Genomic DNA, 21,925 nt, shown 5'->3' with positions numbered 1-21,925 from the left:
TTTTACGTGAGGAAGAAAACTTTACTTGGGGGGTTACTTACTATGGCACCATAGCATAGCATTCCCCTGTTCAATAGTGAAGAGGGAAGAATTCAAATGAGGAAATGACTACTGCAGTAAGGGAGCTGAGATGAGAAAGGTGTAGGCTAGACTGAAAATTCAGAGAAAGGACGAACCCAAGGACATGTTTTACCCAGAGAGAACTTGGTAGGTAGAAAAGTCATTAATTCGGATAAATATTTATTGAGCACCTATTACGTGCAAGGCACCGTGTGAGATACAAAGACACGTAAGTCACGCCCCCAAGTGCTTACAATCTAGTTGAGGAGAGATTACACGTACATAAATTATGAAACAAACCGTAGAGCATAATGCTTAAAGGAACAGACTTTGAAGGCAGACTTGTATCCAAGACTTGGCTTCACCTTTTCCTAGCTGTGTCACCTTGGGCAAATTATTCGACACCTCTAAATTTCAGTTTGCTCATCTGTAAAATGAGGATAGTAACAGTACCTACTTCTACTTGAGAGGGTTGGTGAGAGGACCAAATAATCTACTCTTTGCCGAACTCTCCACTGAGTGCTTACCCCATAATGAGCACTCGGTAAGTGCTAGCTAGCTAGCTAGTCATAGCAGCAGCAGCAGCAGCAGCAGCAGCAGCAGCAGAAGGGACCTACAAGCTAGGACACAAAGAACAAGTTCAGTGCCCAAAAAAGCTCCCAGGGGAAAGGGACCCAGCTATAAAAAGAACCGTTCTGGAAGCAACAGTGCGGCCCTGACACAATTCTGCCATCCCTCCCATCCTGGCCTCCGGTTATTAAAGTGCAGTGATACCTGGGGCCTCAGACAAGAGGCGTGCCTGCGGATCACCTCCTAACATTTATCCTATTGTCTGATAAGCTTCAGCAAGATGTCGACTCTTTAGGGTCACGGCCTCCTTTCCGGCATCCCACATCAGTTCTATAACACAGTAGGTAGCGAGTGTTTATTCACACCGTGGCAGCAGAGATGGAAAAGGGGAGTAGTGGCCAGAATACGTAGAGTGCTCAAATGAGGGATTTGCCTGCTGTGGGAAAGACCAGTCTTGGGTTTCTACGGTGGTCCGCTGACTGAAGCTTCCACCCAACTCAGTCTATTCCTTGTTTGGCGTAACGCCGTTGATGTTGAATGACTGACGATTTCGAACTGAACACTTTGCCACACACGCTGCATTCGAAGGGTTTCTCTCCCGTGTGCACTCTCTGATGTCGCGTAAGCCGGCACCTCTGGCTAAAGGCTTTCCCACATTCGGTGCATTCGTATGGCTTGTCTCCAGTGTGAATCTTCTGGTGCTGCGTGAGGGACGAGCGGTCAAAGAAAGCTTTCCCACACTCACTGCACCGATAGCGAGGCTCTCCAGTGTGAGCTTTCTGATGTCTGTTCAGTGACGAGACGCCATAGAAGGCTTTCCCACACTCATTACATTCATAGGGCTTCCTGCCAGTGTGGATGAGCTGATGTCGAGTAAGAATACTTTTCTGGCTGAAGGCTTTCCCGCACTGATTACATTCATAAGGACTTTCTCCAGTATGAATTCTCTGGTGTCGAGTAAGGGACGAGCGGTCAAAGAAGGCCTTTCCGCACTCGCTGCATTTAAAGGGCTTCTCTCCGGTATGAATTCGCTGATGGACCGTTAGGGACGACCGGTCGAAGAAGGCCTTCCCACACGCGTTGCATTCGTAGGGGCTCTCCCCCGTGTGAGACATCAGATGTCTGCTGAGACTGCTCCTGTGACTGAAGGCCTTCCCGCACTCGTGACAGTCATAGGGCTTCTCTCCAGTGTGAGTCCTCTGGTGGCGGACAAGCGATGAGTGGTCAAAAAAGGTCTTCCCACAGTTGCTGCATTCCTGGTCTCTCTCCTTAGTGAGAATTTTCTTCAGAGGGCTAGACCCTTGCTGCAAATTTTCCTTCTGGGAAAGGGACTTCTTGCAGGTCTGCACCACAGGGCTCCCCTTCCCTGTTTCTAACTCACCCTCCAGGGCATGAGCTTCAAATCTAGGACACAGAGGAACTTTTCTTCCAAGCCTTTCCCTCACTATTCGTCCTGGTTTTTCTTCTTCCGAAGCACCCTGAGGCTCAGGCTTGGTCTCCCAATCTGGAATGGACAGAAAATACAGATGCAGTTTCTTTCCTGGGCTGGGAAATACTATATCAGAAAGAAGAGACACTACGATAAATCGGAAAAGTAGAGTGTGGTGACTGCCTCACTCGCTCGCACAGACACTTGTCCATGCTGGGGAAAGACGGAGACCTGGGAAGGCAGAAGAAAGTAGGGAATAGAACTGACAGTGGACATCTCAGAAAAGAGAAGACCTTCCATTGGGAGCATGGCCAGGATAACTAGGAGAGTACACTGGGTGGAGAGGATGGTGGGGAATAGGAATATCAAAGGGTGAACGGGCAATGTGACAGATCTGAGAGAACAACATTTGGTGAATAAAGATCAGTGACACTTTAAGGTGTACAGAAAAAAAGTCAAAGCTCGTGGGTGATAAAGAGTAAACACTAAAGCAGAAGATTTGAATGTGAGGAAAAACGTGGTACCCAAGCCTCCCTCCCAAACACCCAAATAACAACCACAAAACAAACCCAAACTCTACCCAGCCCTGTTCATACACAATTACCTAGAGAGACATTCTCTGGACATTCTCTCTCCTCAGATCCATGAAGATCAACTATCCAAGGCTCATCCCCTGTCTTCAACTGAAAAATGACCTCAGGTCGAGGAACTGGGAGTCCTGCTCATGGAGAAGAAACAAGCCAGGCACATGATGAAAATATGCCACTATTTCAAAGCGTAATCCCAGCCTCAGAGTGCTTCTGAGAGAAAATGCAAAAGGCAGAGGGCACACACCAGGAATACAGAGCGCAAAGTACTGCAAAAGAATGCTCAGAATGGAGGTTCTAAAAGGGACCAAGTAGATGGGGCCCCTGGTGGCTCAGTCAGCTAGCGTCTGACTCCAGCTCAGGTCATGATCTCATCACTCTGAGTTCGAGCCCTGATTCGGGCTCTCTGCTGTCAGCACAGAGGCCACTCCGGTTCCTGTCTCCCTCTCTCTCTGCCCTTCCCCATCTCGTGCTTTCTCTGTCTCAAAAATAAATAAAAACATCAAAAAAAATTTTTAAGTTAAAGGAAACAAAGTAGCACTTGGTCAAAAAGTTGATAAAATTCATTTGAATTATGTATTTATTCTTCCCACTGAACTGAATGGGATGTCCCAGCTTTAGCACTGGTAGGATGGGGGGAAAGAGTCCTTGGGTCAGGGAAGATGAGAATCAAAACAGATCATCTTGAGTAAAAACATATAATCTTTTTGTTTACCCTTTACTACTAAGCTGTTATTTAAACAAGTGGGTCATGTTCATTGTAGGAAAATTAGGGGTAAATTGAAGTAAAAAGAAAAATCACCTTTTGTACTTTGTATCTATTTTGAAACTGAAAGATACTTATAGATACATTCTGTTAAAAACTGGGTTATAGGGGCACCTGGGTGGCTCAGTTGGTTAAGCATCTGACTTCAGCTCAGGTCATGATCTCACAGTTTGCGGGTTCGAGCCCCATGTCGGGCTCTGTGCTCACAGCCCAGCGCCTGGAGCCTGCTTCACATTCTGTGTCTCCCTCTCTCTCGTCCCCTTTCCCCACCTATGCTCTGTCTCTCTGTCTCTCAAAAATAAATAAACATTAAAAAATTTTTTTAAATGGGTTATAAAATAATCCTGACTTGTAAATTTGATTTTTTTCACATAATAAACTTAAATATTATTTTACTTCAATTAACACAGATCTATCTTAGCACTTTAATGGCTACATGAGGTTACATTGTATGGAATAATCTAATTTATTTAATCTCCTGCTGACAGACATTCAGACTGTTTTTAATGTTTTGCTATTAACAAACAATGATATGGTGAACATTTTTATATACCAGGGGCTGTTAATCCTATTACTTCCTTGGGACAAATTTCTAGAAGTGAATCTGTCCATTTTTGGTTATTTAAAGAAATAGAACCCATCCTAGAAATAGTCTCGAAGTCTAAACTTCTATTGCACTGGGGGCCCCAAACTGGGAAAGAGACACACTTTCTTACTGGGCCCACGGATCACCTATCTGGTTGTATGCTGATTCTCGGCTGATAAACTGGCCACATCCATGGCCTCCCTGTGGCTTCCTCTTTCTGACCTTTGCTAGGAATTCTATTTTCCCCAATATCTCATCCCACCAAAGCCTGTGACAAAGGCTCAGCAGTTTCCCTTAATGTTCCCTGAACATTTACCTGTTTTTTCCTATTTGGCCTATTTAAATTCTTGCCATGCCTTGCATAAAATCTGTAATGGGACTCCTTTGGCTGCCACCTCCTGCTTATTTTATACTGGTTTCTGAATCTGTACACTCTCCCAGCCTCTTATTCTGGAAGCTCCTGAGAGGTTCTCACTACCTACAGGAGCCTAACTTTACTTCTCACAAATATATTACATCAGCTTCTTTTTTTTTTTTTTTTTTAAGTAAGCTTTACACCCAATATGGGGCTTGAACTCAACAACCCTGAGATCGAGAGCTGCAAGATGTACAGACTAAGTGAGCCAGGCAGGTGCCTCCAGGCAGTCATTCTTAATTTTCCCTTTGTCACACAGGTCTCTATAATTGCAAAGTGCCTTCTGCGCGCTTCTAAGATTATATTTAAGATAAATATTCAAAATCAAACGCAGAGTAGTGACCTACTCTGAGGCACAGCCTTGTATTTCTGTGCCCATACCGCCATCTTTTTAAAGGGAAACACTTCTTCCTCCCCTTCTCTGCTTCTCTGAAAAGAAAATTTCCCGCAGTAAGATAGCCCCTGCCCCCCACCTCCCCCACCAACCCTTCATCCTCTGGATGGAGCTGAGAAAGTTACCTGCCTGATAAGCTGGGGGAAGGACGGGGCATATGTGACTCGGCTTCTTCTGTCTGCCCCTGCTCTGGGGAGGGGGCCCTCTGTATTGCAGGGGCAGGCTGCTGAGCAAGGGAGGCTGGGGTTCCCTTGCCTACGGCTCAGGGAACAAGTCTGTCCAATGCTGCGGTTCACAAGTGAGAAGTCCACTGTTGCTGTACATCTTAGCCATAGCCTTCTACCCCTCCATTTTGTCTCTCAGTGCTTCAGAACTCAGGTGGGAGAAGAGGTATCACTTATTAGCCCACAACCCCCCATTAACGCAGTACAGAGTCTAACTTCTTGTGGGAAGCTCTCCTTACCCAATGAGACAATGCTCTTATAGTTTTCCAGCATCACCTCCTTGTAGAGGTCCTTCTGAATAGGGACTAGATGCCTCCACTCTTCATCTGTGAAAATCACAGCCACATCCTCAAATGTCACTGATTCCTGGAAACACAATAACATTCTCCCTTACTCGTAACCCTTCTTTTTACATGGACCAGACAAAACAGTCTATAAAGATGACAGCCCTGAGGTTGTGGAGGGAAGGTTAAGGGACATGGTTCTGATAAAGCAGGGCTTTGAAGCACTCGGGGAAAGTGGCATAATTCCCTGAGGCATGAAGTTCTTGGTCGTAATCCCTATACTCACAGCTCAGCCTGTGAATATCAGGGGCTCTTTTTTCATACTTACAGAAAACTTGCAAGGAAAGAACAAAGAATTCCTATGTGCCCTTCACCCAGCTTCCCCAAATGTTAACATTTTCCACATTTGCTTTATCTTTCTCTCAGTACATACACATTCTATCTTTCTCCTGAACTTTTTTTTTTTTTTTTTGAGACAAAGCGTGTGCATGCATGCAGGGAAGGAGCAGAGAGAGAGAGAGAGAGAGAGAGAGAGAGAGAGAGAGAGAGATTGAGAATATTAAGCAGGCCCCATGCCTAGTGCAGAGCCTGATGCAGGGCCTGACATGGGGTTCGATCTCATGACCGTGAGATCATGACCTGAGCTGAAATCAAGAGTCAGACACTTAACCAACTGAGCCACCCAGGTGTCCCTTTCCTGAATGTAACTTGCAAACATGATGCTTCTTTACTCATATTTTATAAAAACAAGGATATTCTCTTGCAAAATCACAGTATAATTATGAAAGCCAAGAAAACAGCATTGATATTAGACTATGATCTATAATCTTATTCAGATTCCACCAATTGTCTTTTTTTTTTTTTTTTACAAATCCATAAAATGATGATGTAGATTAGGTTGTCCTTAGGATCCCCTCATTTCACGCTAATGCTTCGTGATTCTGCAAGACTGCATCTTTACCTCCAGTCCTAAAACTCCAGATGAGTCTCCAGTGTGCATGCAGACGTTCTAAGCCAGAGCACAGAATTCAAGACATTGGGCCCTCGGGCAGGAATGGGGCAAGCCACATGTCTCTAACCACACTCATCTCTCTTTAGAACTCTTACCACCTCACTGAGATGCTCTACAACAGGTGTCATTGGCCTAACCCAACACCTCCTGGAATACTTGGGGTCTGCTCCCAGTCTATACACAGATGCACTAAAGGGAAATAAGGACTAGAACTGTTCCCCAAACCATCCAAGCAGACCTGTACCAACACTTTTTAGTCAAAATCACTCAGCGCAAAGGTCACAGTGTGCCTGGTGACAGGCTACTGGGCACATGTTCAAGGTAAGAAAAGGTCACTGAAGGATACCACAGATCAAATGGGAAAGACACATTCCCTGTGGAGTCCTTCATTCACCTGGTTAGGTTTGATTGAAGAAGCTCCAGGATAGACACAGAAAAGTGGTTACGTTCTGGAGACTAACAGAGTATTTCAGAAACACAGAGTCCACCTCACCTGGCATCTGTCAGTTGGAGACACAGCGGCCATTCCCTCCTGTGTGCTCTCCTTGTAGAAAAGGGCAGAGTCCTAATGAGGAAGAGGTACGGGACGAGAACGTCGGTATGAGAAAGACTAGTCTTGTAGTTTTCCGACCCATAAAGCAGGAAATCTCCAAATACCAGTGAGTCATATGCCCATTCTCATTCCTGATACCCTACAAAAAGGGAAGACAAAGCAAAGCAAGGCCAGGAGCAACCCCACCCCACCCCAGAACTGGAGCGAAAGACCACAGATGTTACTACTCAGGATACAATGTGGGACTTGTTTTACTATGATCCCACAGGAGAAGTTCTGTTCCTGGAACCAAGAACGTATTAAGCTTATACTGTATTTATCAGGTCACATTCACTATTGCCCTGATAGCTACCAGATAAAAAGTCCAAGAAATTTTATAAATGATTATATGGATAAGATGTGTCAAGTAAACACCCATAGTCTCTTTAAGAGAAAAATAACCCATTCATGACCCCGTGCTCCAGGAGCAGCGCTTGGACAGCCATGTTTTGTTCTGCATGATGCTACGTCTCACTCCGGGAGCCACACTGATTTAGGTCTCAGGTGGGCAATGTGCAGGTTGACCAGTAGACTGAGATGCAATCTAGCTTGAAAAGGTGACATCCTTCCTCGGGAATGTGAACTAAGAAATGTCAGGGCAACAGGCGGGTGATGAGCTGAAAGGATATCATGAGGGACGGAAGTAGCCATGAGGATCACGGGAGCCCAAGTAACCAGGAAGCAGAGCCAGTGAGTACACGGGAGGCATGATACGGTAAGACTAGACATGGGTCAGGGGAAGAAAAGCCTGCTCACATCAGCAGTGGAGCAAAGACCTAAGAGTTTTTTACTGGCTTTGAAGTCCCTCAATTCATGTAGGACCATCTCTGGGCTCCAGTTTGCATATAGACCAGCCTTATTTATTCTTGGATTTCCATAAGACTCTAAACCTCTTAGGCTTTGCGTGAATCCTTATCGGTAAACTCCCTTCACTTGAGTTAGCTGAGTAGGTCTCAGTTTCCCACAGTCAGGAGTCTAATTAAACACAGTTGAATCAAGCATTCTTGGGATTCATGAGTGGTATGGGAAGTGTGGTCCGGGGAAGAAGGAGGAAAAGAGATGGCCCACGGACTATTCTCCTGTAGTCAAGGGAATATATGTTCTGATCTTTGGTATTCATTCATTCGCCTACTAACTAACGTTTATTTAGCACCAACTTTTTATGCCAAAGACAAAAACTATGGGACACTGTCTTTGTCCTCCAAAAGCTTATAGTCTAGAACACAGGACATAAGAGTAACCCAAATAATGAGTCACTACAGGATGGATACGTACTATAAAGAGATACCTGACGAGTGTCCGTCAGGGGCTTGCCTAATGCAGATAGGAGGCTGTAGGTTCCTTGGCAGAAGCAGGATCTAAGATAAGTTTTGATCTGGGTGGGGAGGAGGTGGAACATTCTAGGTAAGAAAAATATCAAGTTAAAAAAAAAAAAAAACAAACGAGGAGATGGGTCTTTACACGGAAAAGATGAACAACTGTAAGCAGTTTAGAATGGGAGAAGTCTAGGCTGTGAGTAGTGCTGTAAGGAAAGATGAGACTGAAGAAGTGGGCGGAGGCCAGGTAGATCAAGGACAATTTTGCATGGGCCCATACATAGAAGAAGGACCACAGCCATGGAGACCACTGAGGATTAAACATGGAAGGGTTATCATCAGATTTGTGTTTTAGAAAAATCATTGCGATTGGTATCACAGGCCTTGGAATACACATACTCTTTGGCTCAGCAACCCTCTCCTAGGAGTTTGTCCTAAGGAAATAAGTGAGAATATATGCAAAGTTTTTCTTGGTCATCATTAACACCAACCTTTACTGAGGTGTTACATGTGGTAACGTTTGAAGCACTTTACATGTAGTATCTCATTTAATCCTTAAAATACAGGAAAAATTTGAAATATCCTAAGTTTCTACAACAGAAGATATGATTAAATAATTTGTGATCCAGCCCATCCATACACTGTAATACCATTTAACATCATAGTAACCAGCATTTATTGAGCATTTGCTATTCACCAGGCACTGTGCTAAGCACTCTTTTTTTTTTTTTTAAGTTTATTTATTTATTTTGAGAGAGAGAAAGCACACGCAAATGGGGGAGGGGCAGAGAGGGAGAGAGAGCATTCCAAACAGGCTCCAAGCTGTCAGCACTGAGCCCAATGCGGGGCTCGAACCCATGAACTGTGAGATCATGACCTGAGTTGAAATCAAGAGTCAGATGCTTAGGGTGCTCAGTCGGTTGAGCGACCGACTTTGGCGCAGGTCATGATGTCAGGGTTCATGAGTTTGAGCCTCACGTCAGGCTCTGTGCTGACATCTCAGAGCCTGGAGCCTGCTTCAGATTCTGTGTCTCCCTCTCTTTCTGCCCCTCCTCCACTCACATTCTTTCTCAAAAATAAAATAAACATTTAAAAAAAAAAAACAACTGACTGAGCCACCCAGGTGGCCCTGCTAAGCACTCTTTCTAAGGATAATTTAATTCCATCCTCATAAATCAATAAGGTAGGTACAATATTACAGATTAGTGAAGTTAAGGCTTTGTAAGAGGCTGAAGTAGAATTTGAACCCAGGTCTGTCAATCAGCTTTCAATCTCTATGCTATGTGATTTTTATTTTCATGAAAAAATAACCACATAGATAACAGACTAATAGACTAGAATAAAAAATCTGCAAATGTATCCAAACATGTAGAGAAGCTTGATCTACAACTGAGGTGGCATTACAAATCACCAAGGAAGGGCGCCTGGCTGGCTCAGTCACTAGAGCATGCAACTCTTGATCTCAGGGTTGTGAGTTCAAGCCCCACATTGGGCATGGAGTCTATTTAAAACAAAAAGTCACCAAGGAAAAGATCACTAGTGATAAACTGCAAACGACTTAAATGTTCATCAGTAGGATAAACTGTGATTATATGTGTGTGAGTTTATGTGTATAGGAATATTACACATTGATTAAGATGAATGGAGTAGAGCTGTATGTTAATGATAGAGATAAATCACAGAATTACTGAGCAAAAAATAAGAAAGCTTTAGAATTACTATGTAGTATTTATACAAAACTTAAAAACAGGTAAATAATATCTACAAAAATCTATATGGGGGGGGGCACCTGGGTGGTTCAGTTAGTTCAGCATCTGACTTTGGCTCAGGTCATGATCTCATGGTTCATGAGTCTGAGCCCCATGTCAGCCCCTGTGCTGTCAGCACAGAGCTTGGAGCCTGCTTCAGATTCTGTCTCCCTCTCTCTCTCTCTGCCCTTCCCCCAACTCGTGCATGCTCTCGCTCTCTCTCAAAAATAAATAGACATTAAAAAAGGGAAATAATCCTTAAATATTAAAAAAAAGTCTATATGGGACAATAAGTACCAAATTGTGAGTTATCCCTGGGGAGGGAGGGATATGGGATTGGTACAGATAACCAGGAGAGTTCAACTTTGTGATGTTTATTTTAAAAAGTTTTTTTTTTTCCTGTGAAAATGTGCAGTGAAATTTTTATTTTTATTTATTTTTTAATATATGAAATTTATTGTCAAATTGGTTTCCATACAACACCCAGTGCTCATCCCAAAATATGCCCTCTTCAATGCTCATCACCTACCCTACCCTCCCTCCCACGCTAAAAAAGTTTTTCAAACAAATTCACAAATATTAAGAATGCACACTTAGGGGCGCCTGGGTGGCTCAGTCAGTCAAGTGTCTGACTCTTGATTTCTCCTCAGGTCATGATCTCAGTGTTTGTGGAATCAAGCCCTACACTGGGCTCTGCATTGACAGTGCAGAGCCTGCTTTGGATTCTCTCTCTCCCCCCTCTCTCCCCTCTCTCTCTCTCTCTCTGCCCTCCCCCACTTGTGCTCTTGCTCAAATATCAATTAACTTCAAAAGAAAAAAAAGAATGCACACTTAAAATTACTTATTTGTGTATGCACATGTGCATAGAAAAAAGACTGAAAGAATATATACTAAAATGTAAATGGAATTTGACTGGTGGAATTGTAAGTGATTTTATTCTATTTCTTACAATTCTTTACATTCTAATTTTTGTTTTTACAAGAGTACGTATTTACTTTGGTGTACAGGAAAAATAACAGGAAGGAAAGGTGGTGTACAGAAAAGTTACAAAGCAGACCCGAGACTGCTACTCTTAGAAAGGTCTACTTGTGAGACTGACCCTTGGCTGGGGTCTGGGAACTTAGATTTTGGGAGGGTTCCCTAAAAGAGAAGGGTGGTCCATTGCCTAAATGATTTGGGTCCATGCCTAAATGATTTGTGCAAACAATGTGGTTTATGCTGGATGCTTGCTTTCCTGCTAGACGCTCTGGAATTTTGGTAGGTGTTAGGCAGAGGGTGCCTACCTGACCTGCCCTCAATAAAAAATAACTTGGGCTCTGAGTCTCTAATGAGCTCTTTGGGGCTGGAACATCACACACATGTTGTTGCATTTTCATTGCTAGAGAGGATGTGTTCTGTGTGACCCCTCCTGGCAGGGAGAGAACACAAGAAAGCCTGCCTATGAATTCCTCCAGATTCTACCTCTCTTCCCCTTACGACCTAGCTGTGCATCCTTGCAAGATCGGTCATCATTTAGACATGAATGCAACTATAGGCTGAGTCCCACATCCTTCCGGCAAATCCTTGAATGTGGGGTGATCTTGGAGACCTCTGACACAGGCAGCCATGCCACTCTGGAAGCTGCAGCAGAATGGGACCAGAGGAGGGCAAAAATGGAGGTAAGGAAGAACCAGCGAGGAATCTCATAATTGAGTAAAAATGAAGAAAAACTGAACAAAAGCGGTGGGCGGCAGAAATGGAAAGAAGGGGAACTACTGACAAGACATGAAGAACAGACAATAGACTGACTGGAAGTGGAGGCCGAAGGTGATGGAGAGGCAAGGATGACTTATGACTTCCAGGTCACTCATTTGCACAACGCTGTGCATAATGCTACCATTCGTGGAGATGTGCAATGGAAAAGGTGGTTTGGGGGGAAAGCTAATGAGTACAGCTTGGAGTATTTCGAATTTGAGCTGTTCCCACATCTTTGGATAGGAAAAATCAGGTGACTCTGGATTCACTGGCCAAGTTGTAAAAATTATTATCGCTAAATGAAATAGTTCGAATTTTGAAGGACGGTGAGTTAAACGCTCAAAATAGAAAAATTAATATAAAGTATTAAAAACTGGTTGTAATACAAACAGGGCAATGAGTAAGCCTTTAGTTATATAAATAAGTACTTTGTGTTTTTTTCTATTAATTATATGACTACTCACCAAGTACAGATGTATCCTTAGGATATATACTTGCACCCATTCATATAAGCATGAAAAAAGAAATCTAGGGAATGGAGGTAAAACCAAGTAATGCCAGAGAGAGGAACTACAAACCCTAAACAGACTAAGCAGTACTGAGGTCAGGAAGAAGGAAGAGCATGTACCTCTAATAATGAATCCACTTTAGATTCTAAAAAGGCAAAGTAACCGTGCAGACTTAATCCCTTCCTTCCCTAGATGAACCCTCCATCTTGCCTTATTAATGATAAGATCCTAATAAGGTACAGTTTTCCAAAACTCTGAAAGACCAGATCAATATACATTTACTAGACAAGGGGTTACTGAACACTGGTTAAGCCAGACTTTAAAAGAATATTACCCTGAGGTGAACACCAGTTTGCATAAATGTGTAAAACCTATGCAAAAGGTAAAAACTTAAAAAAAAAAAAAAAAGTACTGGAAAGACAAGTTTAATATAACTCTAAAAAAAAAAAAAGAATTTGACCTGAGGAGAGATTGGGGTTTGAATCTTGTTAGGAGGAGGCAGAGTGATATATACACAAATGGAAACAGATATGATCAGTAGCCTGCAAGTTGCGTTTAGACAGTAGTCTTTTCCTTGTTTGTTAAGATTCCTCCATGTCCAGGAGGATCTTAAAATATTACTCTTGGGCCCTAGTAAGAAGTCAAAATTAGTATTTAGAGATACAGGACAGTTTAGTCATTAGGTGTACGGACTCTGGCAGACTGCTTGAAATAAAATTCCAGCTGTGTCTTACTACCTGTATGACCTTAGGCAAGTTTCTCAACCTGTGTCTCAGTTTACCCATCTGTAAAGTTAGAATAATGAAGGTATCTGTCTAATACAGTTACTGTAATGCTTAAATAATACCTATAAAGCATATAGAATAATGTGCTAAGTGTTAGCATTAGCTAAAAGTCATGTTACAATCCCAGGAAGGTAGAAATAATGAAAAGACTACTTACAACGAAATTATAATTACAATGTTTTTGAGTAGGTTTAAGTGTAGTAATAACTTTGGAATCAAAGTATTTGTTTCCAAAGCATTTGAGCTTTTCAAACAAATCAGTTGAACTACATCTGAAATTGTAGTTGAAACTGCTCAGTGTTTAAATGCTTAAAGATAATTTTCAAAGTTTCATTTATTAGATTATGACTTTCATAAAGTGAGCATTGAACAATTACAAATGATGGGGAGCATAAAAGCTCCCCCAGCCATTAAGCAACCAGTCAATACTCCCCCAGGGTGCTCATTATCTGTGGGCTCCCTGCCAGGCTGACTTCCCTCCTGGGCAGTTGCTTCAGTAGGCTCTCGGTGAAATTCAAGGCTCCCCAAATCCACCAAATTCACGTGGAGTTACTTCTGTTCTCTCTTGTCCTCTTCCCGGTTCTCAGAGTATTTCTGGAGAAAAAACTCCCCAAATTCTTATTCTAGATCTTCAAATAAGCCCTTGTCTGGAAAGCTTTTAGTGTTCCCATCCTTGCTCCATAGCTACCATTCAATTTCAGTAGAACACTCACTCACAAAAGAGTTCCAGAAGAGGCGGGTCTGTGTGGTAAAAAGCATTCCACAGGCCTTTAATTATTATCTGTAAAGGCTTGGGCATATCACTTAAGCTAAAAGTTGACCCCCAGTTGCTTAATACCTACTTCACAAAGTAGTTATAAATATTGAATGAGATAGTTAATGGAAAGCATTTATTTTTCTGTCTGTTCAACAAACGAAAGTTGCTTTCCTTGCTACTGCCCAACACCAACCCATTCACCCACTCATTCATCCTACTATTCAACAAATATGTCCAGGCACCTGCTATGTGCTAGGTAGCACGGGATGTGAGGAAAACCAAACAGAAATGTCTGTCTCCGGGACTTTACCTGAGTGTCCCTCTGACTGTGTCCTACTTTCTTTCCACTACTGTTGCCTCTTAGAATCTGCTCCCTGCTCCCAGTCTTTCTTTCTCCACCAACTCCCACCTCACCAATAGCTTCAATTCCCACATCTTCAAACAGTACAACCCTTCATCTATCTGAAACTATCTCCACCACATCCCATGGCCTCTCTGTAGCAAGGGTTCTCATTTGGGTTTTCCTTTCATGATCAATCTTGGTAACATATACCTATCAATGCCACCTACTCTTCTTGAGTCCGTTATCCTGCTCTTGCTACCCCTCACATCCTGAAACTGCACGCTCAAAACTTACTAGTGCATTTCTGACCTCTAATTCTGATAGTCCTTTTCTCCTTAACTTTAATTCTTGCAGCTTTTGACTGTCCTGACAAGTTCCTGCTTCTTCAAGTGATGACTGTAGTTGCTGTGATACTGCATTAGCCTGACTTTCTTCCTACCAATAAAACTGCATCTCTGTGTGCCTCTTTTTCCCAGTCTTGCCCTGGAAACAAGGACACTGCCCAATGCTCAGTCTTTGTACAATGCTCTTCTTGCTATCCCTCGGAAAGTCCATCCAGCTGGCATTCCATTTTCCACCTCTACAGAGATGGCTCCCAATCTAGTCCCAATCCCTCTTCCAAACCCAACCTGCGTTTCCAAATGACTCAAATGTTGAATCTGGCATTCTGCCAGCACCTCAAAACCATCTTCCCCTATGCAACTCCCCAATCAGCCCCTCTCTTTCTATTGTGCTATTATTTTCCAGATGCCCCCAATTCAAACTTCTACCTTTCTTTCCTTTCAAATCAAGTTAGTCACCAGATAGATCCCTTGACCCTTCTTCTGCATTGTCATTTTTATCCTTTCCCCGCCACTGACACCATAATTCAGGTCCCTAACAACTTGCATCAGGATTACTTTGCATTCCTAACTGGCTCCCTGCCACTAGTCCCTTCCTCTCTCTAGTCCTAGATATGACCTCTAGAATTGGTGTCCCCAAATAGTTTTATCCCTGTCAGTCTCCGGATCAGAACCATAAAATCCACCCTGCCTACTTGGTTTTGTCCTGATTCTCTAGGTCATCATACCAGTATACTTTCCTCCACCCTTATCTCCCACTATTCTTGACACTTCACTCCAGTTAAAGTCAGTTCCCTCTCAAATCCGACTAATGATTTGCTACTTCCTCCTTGTTTGTTTGCTTTTTTGCCACCTCAGATCCTACCTCCTCCATGAAAGGGCTTCAAGGCCCCTAGCAACTAAAGAATGATATTAAAGCATTCATTCCTTTGAACTAAGAAAAGATTGTATATGATGTTGACAGCTGAAACAGACACATTAGGCATTAAGGTAGCTTTAATTATTGGTTTAATGGATAACGATATATGTCAAACCAAGAGCTTTAAGGACTGCATCTCAGACTCGATTCACTAATATTCTTCTTTTAAGTCGAGGATATCTTAGAGGTGTACTTATTTCGAGAATTAAACTTGTCAATGAACTACATAATAACCATAGGTTTCAACAATGGATTCCAACCGCTTAAAAGTTCAACTGCCATGGTTAAAATCAAGTAAAAATGTTCAATGATGTAGTCTAAAAAATGAAGTATCTATCCTTAAACGGGAGCCTCACACGAAGGCCCAAGGCAGGGGGCTAAACGAGACAATCTGAGACTCTTTCTGGGAAAGAGGGAAGGGGCGGAGTGGGCGATTCTATGGATTTAGTGTCAGTTTCCACCCGTATTTATTAAACACCCATTATGGGAAGAAGAACGAAAAGAGCGGAGGAAGGCTCCAAACTTCCAACCTGAAAGTTGGGATCTGGCATATGGGATCTATGCTGAAAGACCACTCGTAACAGTGCCCACACTCCACGGAACACATGCACACATAGCGGGCGAGGGGCAACTTTCCGTCCGCCCCTCTCCGAGCCGGGACGTCCACACACAGACACACTCCGCAAGCTGGCTCCGTCCGCGTCACCCCGTTCTATTCCCACAGCACCTCCCCCAAGTTCTCAGTGTTCCCTTCTCTCGGCCGCTGCGCTCACTCCGCATCTCGAAGACAAACACCCCCAGCCCTCACCTCCGGCACAGAGTGCTCGGGACCCAGGAAGACGGCGCCTCTTCAGGTCCGGAAAACAATGCGCCTGCGCAAAGCCTCTGACGTTGGCGCTCCCAATCAATGTTCGGCCTTCTCACAAACTCCATTCCCCAGAAGTCTCAGCGGCCAGCGCGCTTCAATATGACGTTATGAAATTCCGCGCAAGCGCGTGTTTCTGAGAAAAAGGCTGATGGCTCTGAAGGTGGTTAGTCCCAGCGTTCCGGGAGCCGTAGTCCGGGTCGGGGGAGAACGGTTGAGGATGTAAAGGAGGCTTATGGTCACCCTGGAAATACTGCCTACGTGTGATGTCACGTCCCTCCAGTCCTCCGATGGAAGTGCCGTCCGAAGAAAATGTGTGGGATCTTTGGGGCCCGTCCCTACCCTTCGTTTTCACTGCCCGGGAAGACCAAGAACGAGTCTCCTGGCGCTTCGAAGAGGCTTGTTCTGCTTCATCTTGTCCACTTTCAGGGATTTGGTTCTGAAATTTGGGCCGGAGAGATACAGAATTTGGTTCTGAGGACGAGGCTGCGGCTGAGGCATAGGATGCACATTTTTGCGCCCTAAGTGGAGAGCCCAGGATACACGTCTATACAAACTGGGCAACCGGGCAGACTACCGACAGTTTGAGCGCACACCAGCCTGCCTGCCTTGGTACTGCTAGAGGGCCCTGGGTGGAGACGTCGTAGGGATTCTCAGCCTTGGCTGCATGTCGGAATTACCTGAAAAGCTTTGGACATATTGATACCTGGAATCCATTCAGGAGCGAGAGTTTACTAATAACTTCAGGTGACTCTACTGTGCAGCTAAAGCTAAGAACCATTGAGCTAGAGCTCCAGAGAAGACTGGAGATTACAAGAATATGATAAAATCCTACTTTGGGAACAAGTCTGTACTTTCACTCAAAAAGCCTAAAATGCCAGCTTAGGCAAGGCATTGTTACCGATATAAATAGGACACAGTTAACCGCCCCAAACGAACTCATGCTCCAAAGGAAAACCCACAATGTAAAAGCATAACAACACAATGCAGTATGTTCTATATGTCACGTCTAAGACACTATGGGAGCACATGGAGGAAGCAATTAACTATGGCTGAGAAAGTTAGAAAAGGCTTCCTGTAACTGGTACACTTGAAAAAGAATAATTCATTAAGAAGAAGAAAAAAGTGCAATCTATGCAGAGAGAATAACACCTGTAAAGGTACAGACTAGAGGATTAAAACGCGAAGAATTAGTAGCAAGATGACTGGCGAGTGGGTGTTTAGGGGCTGATAACCGTAATTTGGGGCCAGATTGGGGATGATTTTGTACTGTAGTAAGGGTTTGGACCTTGATTAAAGGTCCTTGATTAAAGTCATGATGTCTAAGGCATATTTTCTTGCTCTTCCTTTCTGTGTGGTGTTTGTTTTAATTTATCCTTATGCAGAGTGGAAATTTGGGGGTTCTAGATGAGTTCCCTTCTAAAACTCCCCACCCTTGGGCAGGCCCTAGGCTTTATCTCTCTTTGCTGACCCTGGTTAACTGTCAAAGTGGAAGCTTAAGTTCACTGGGGTTTAGCAGTGAAAAAGTGAGGTTTGCTGCTCCCTTCTCAGAGTTGTAGCTCTCCATTTTTTTTTTTTTTTTTTTTAAGTCTGCAAATTCCTCACTTTCAGACCTGGTGACCAGTGTGTTTATAAAGATGTTTTATAGCTTTTCAGCATTTTTAGTGTTTTCAGTTAGGAGAGTTGTTCAGGGTGTCCAATCTGCCATGTTGCTGGAAAGTTTAAAGAGAATTTCAGCTGAATTTCTTAAAAAAGAAAGGGCATATAGATGCTGAGCAACCAAGAAATAACACCTATCTTGTCTAGGTTAAGACAGATGTCCACTAGGCCCACCAACTCTGAGCTCTGACAAACTTCAGGACGTTATGGCTATCTGCTGCTGTGTAACACACTACTCCAAACTTAGTCACTTAAAACATCTGTATCATGCGAATAGATTGTGTGGGTGAGGAATTTGGACAGGGCACTGTGGCAATGGCTTGCTTCTGCTTCACTGCTTCATAATTTCCGGACCCTCAGATGGGAGGACTCAAACGGCTTCTCCACTTGAGTCTGCTACCTGAACTGGAACCTGTGGCTGGGCTCACGTGGGGCTGTGGGCCAGAATTTCTACTGGCAGCCTCTCTTTGTTCTTGGACTACCTCACAGTAGGTGGTTTCGGGGTAATCAGGCAGGGTATATGGCAGCTCAGGGCTCCAAGAGAGTGATCCAGTGAGCCAAGTAGAAGCTGCATGGCCTTTTATGACCTAGCTTTGAAAATCAGTAGTGTCTGGCACAAAAACAGACACATAGACCAATGGAATAGAATAGAAACCCCAGAAGTAGACCCACAAACGTATGGCCAACTACTCTTTGACAAAGCAGGAAAGAACATCCAATGGAAAAAAGACAGTCTCTTTAACAAATAGTGCTGGGAGAACTGGACAGCAACATGCAGAAGGTTGAAACTAGACCACTTTCTCACACCATTCACAAAAATAAACTCAAAATGGATAAAGGACCTGAATGTGAGACGGGAAACCATCAAAACCCTAGAGGATAAAGCAGGAAAAGACCTCTCTGACCTCAGCCGTAGCAGTCTCTTACTCGACACATCCCCAAAGGCAAGGGAATTAAAAGCAAAAATGAATTACTGGGACCTTATGAAGATAAAAAGCTTCTGCACAGCAAAGGAAACAACCAACAAAACTAAAAGGCAACCAACGGAATGGGAAAAGGTACTTGCAAATGACATATCGGACAAAGGGCTAGTATCCAAAATCTATAAAGAGCTCACCAAACTCCACACCCAAAGAACAAATAACCCAGTGAAGAAATGGGCAGAAAACATGAATAGACACTTCTCTAAAGAAGACATCCAGATGGCCAACAGGCACATGAAAAGATGTTCAGCGTCGCTCCTTATCAGGGAAATACAAATCAAAACCACACTCAGGTATCACCTCACGCCAGTCAGAGTGGCCAAAATGAACAAATCAGGAGACTATAGATGCTGGAGAGGATGTGGAGACACGGGAACCCTCTTGCACTGTTGGTGGGAATGCAAATTGGTGCAGCCACTCTGGAAAGCAGTGTGGAGGTTCCTCAGAAAATTAAAAATAGACCTACCCTATGACCCAGCAATAGCACTGCTAGGAATTTACCCAAGGGATACAGGAGTACTGATGCATAGGGGCACTTGTACCCCAATGTTTATAGCAACACTCTCAATAATAGCCAAATTGTGGAAAGAGCCTAAATGTCCATCAACTGATGAATAGATAAAGAAATTGTGGTTTATATACACAATGGAGTACTACATGGCAATGAGAAAGAACGAAATATGGCCCTTTGTAGCAACGTGGATGGAACTGGAGAGTGTGATGCTAAGTGAAATAAGCCATACAGAGAAAGACAGATACCATATGTTTTCACACTTATGTGGATCCTGAGAAACTTAACAGAAACCCATGGAGGAGGGGAAGGAAAAAAAAAAAAAAAAGAGGTTAGAGTGGGAGAGAGCCAAAGCATAATAGACTCTTAAAAAACTGAGAACAGGGGCGCCTTGGTGGCGCAGTCGGTTGAGCGTCCGACTTCAGCCAGGTCGTGATCTCGCGCCGTCTGTGAGTTCGAGCCCCGCGTCGGGCTCTGGGCTGATGGCTCAGAGCCTGGAGCCTGTTTCCGATTCTGTGTCTCTCTCTCTCTCTTCCCCTCCCACGTTCATGCTCTGTCTCTCTCTGTCCCCAAAATAAATAAAAACGTTGAAAAAAAAAAAACTGAGAACAAACTGAGGGTTGATGGGGGGGTGGGAGGGAGGGGAGGGTGGGTGATGGGTATTGAGGAGGGCACCTTTTGGGATGAGCACTGGGTGTTGTATGGAAACCAATTTGACAATAAATTTCATATATTGGAAAAAAAAAGAAAAAAGAAAATCAGTAGTGTCATTTCTATTGCACACTATTGGTTGCAGACATTATAAGCTTGCCCAGAGTCAAGAGGAAGCACCATACAGCCCACTCTCAAAGGGAGGTCTATGAAAGAATCCGTGGCCATGAAAAACAAACTTGTTGTGGTGCCTGGGTGGCTCATTCGGTAAGTGTCCAACTCTTGGTTTTGGCTCAGGTCACGATCTCATAGTTTGTGGGACTGAACTCTGTTGTCAGGGTTCACCCTGGGCTTCACAGGGCTCACAGAGCCCACGCTGACAGCATGGAGGCTGCTTGGAATTCCCTTTCTTCCTCTCTCTCTGCCCCTCTCCTGCTCGTGCGCATTCCCCCTCTCTCTCTCTTTCAAAATAAATAAATAGACTTAAGAGAAAACTTGCCAAAAAGGGTTTTGGCCTTCCCTCTTTTATGGGCGTTTCTCTGTGAGAAGCAGGGGTGGGGGCGGAATGTAGAAGTGTCCCTATTTCAACCAACGTTTTTGCTTTCCCTCACGGTTCTGCTTGTTTGTATTGCCTCCTGAAGTTGCTTCTACCAGCAATCTTTGCTCCTCCTAGGTCACTTCTTGCAGTTCCAAGACCTCTCTTCTTGAACACCTTTTGGCTTTATTTCTCTAAGCATCTCTCCTTAGCTGCTGCTACGTAGTACTGTGTCCAGATCTACATCTTACAATATCTATCTAGTAATCAATCTATCTACCTCCATATCTGCCTGCCTACCTATCTCTCACAGAAGAAAGCATCATCCCTTTACATCATGGGGCCTTTTTAGAAGTGTTACCTTAGAGGAATAGCACAGGTCCGTAGTGGTATTTTCAGTTTTATCACTCAGTCAATGGGGGAAAGGATGGTTGGCCCCCTAGCAAAGAGGTTTGACTACTTAGTAATAATATTGTTTATTTTCTACTACCAACTTTCTTTTTTTGCAGTGCATGTGTATCATCAGAAGCTGGGTGATGGGGCAGAAAAGAAATATTCAGGCACAATTTCACACTATACCTGAAAAAAACACTGCTGCTTCTAATACCCAGGTTTGATACCAGATTGGAGTAGTTTTTACTTCTATGTTTTTGTTTTTGTAATACCTTTTCTCAAAATGGCCACCATTGGGGCATCTTTAGTCCACCGTCAATGACCCAAGCCCTAATTGTGAACATGTTGCTGTTTTTACCAGGGGCTGCCAACCCAGGAGAGTTGGAGGTTGTGTGATGATGGATGTCTGACCACTTGGAGGACCTGTAGAAAAGTCTGTGCTTTGGGGCACCTGGCTGGCTCAGTTGGTAGAGCATGTGACTCTATCTCAGGGTTGTGAGTTCTAGCCCCACGCTGGGTGCAGAGATTACTTAAAAATAAAATCTTAGGAGCGCCTGGGCGGCTCAGTAGGTTAAGCGTCCAACTCTTGGTTTCAGCTCAGGTCATGATCTCATGGTTAGTGAGTTAGAGCCCCACATTGGGCTCTGCGATCTCTGTCTCCCTCTCTTTGCCCCTCCCCCACTCGCACTCTCCCTCTCTCAAAAATAAACAATTAAAAAAAATAAAATCTTGTGGCGCCTGGGTGGCTCAGTCGGTTGGGCATCCGACTTCCGCTCAGGTCATGATCTCACAGTCCATGAGTTTAAGCCCCGCGTTGGACTCTGCACTGACAGCTCAGAGCCTGGAGGCTACTTCAGATTGTTTCCCTCTCTCTCTGCCCCTACCCCACTCACACTCTGTCTCTGTCTCAAAAATACATATAAAAGCATAAAAACTTAAAAATAAAACCTTTAAAAG

General features: G+C 43.8%; 1 protein-coding gene across 2 annotated transcripts; it reads right to left on the bottom strand.

Annotated features, from left to right (window-relative positions):
* On the bottom strand, positions 1-16,237 carry LOC125162457 (zinc finger protein 2). Of its 2 annotated transcripts, XM_047853502.1 has the most exons (5): positions 16,180-16,237; positions 6,821-6,892; positions 5,271-5,397; positions 2,664-2,777; positions 1-2,134 (listed from the first exon to the last, which is right to left on the bottom strand). In XM_047853502.1, the coding sequence occupies exons 2-5, from the start codon at positions 6,851-6,853 to the stop codon at positions 1,128-1,130; spliced, it is 1,281 nt and encodes a 426-aa protein (XP_047709458.1). In that variant the 5' UTR covers positions 6,854-6,892; positions 16,180-16,237; the 3' UTR covers positions 1-1,127. The 2 variants fall into 2 exon arrangements, with proteins under 2 accessions (XP_047709458.1, XP_047709459.1); XM_047853503.1 differs by lacking the exon at positions 2,664-2,777 and having other exon boundaries at positions 16,180-16,230.
* Between the last annotated feature and the right edge of the window lie 5,688 nt (positions 16,238-21,925).

The sequence above is a fragment of the Prionailurus viverrinus genome, chromosome A3, assembly GCF_022837055.1.
Source record: "Prionailurus viverrinus isolate Anna chromosome A3, UM_Priviv_1.0, whole genome shotgun sequence".
NCBI lineage: Eukaryota > Metazoa > Chordata > Mammalia > Carnivora > Felidae > Prionailurus > Prionailurus viverrinus.
This window is presented reverse-complemented; position numbering and strand designations above follow the sequence as displayed.

Coding starts and splice junctions, on each gene's coding strand:
- LOC125162457 (XM_047853502.1), bottom strand. CDS start 6,853: ATGGCCGCTGTGTCTCCAACTGACAGATGCCAG. Junction 5,398..6,820: donor CTCCAACTGACAGATGCCAG/GTGAGGTGGACT, acceptor TTGTGTTTCCAG/GAATCAGTGACATTTGAGGA. Junction 2,778..5,270: donor TAAGAGCATTGTCTCATTGG/GTAAGGAGAGCT, acceptor CTCCATGAGCAG/GACTCCCAGTTCCTCGACCT.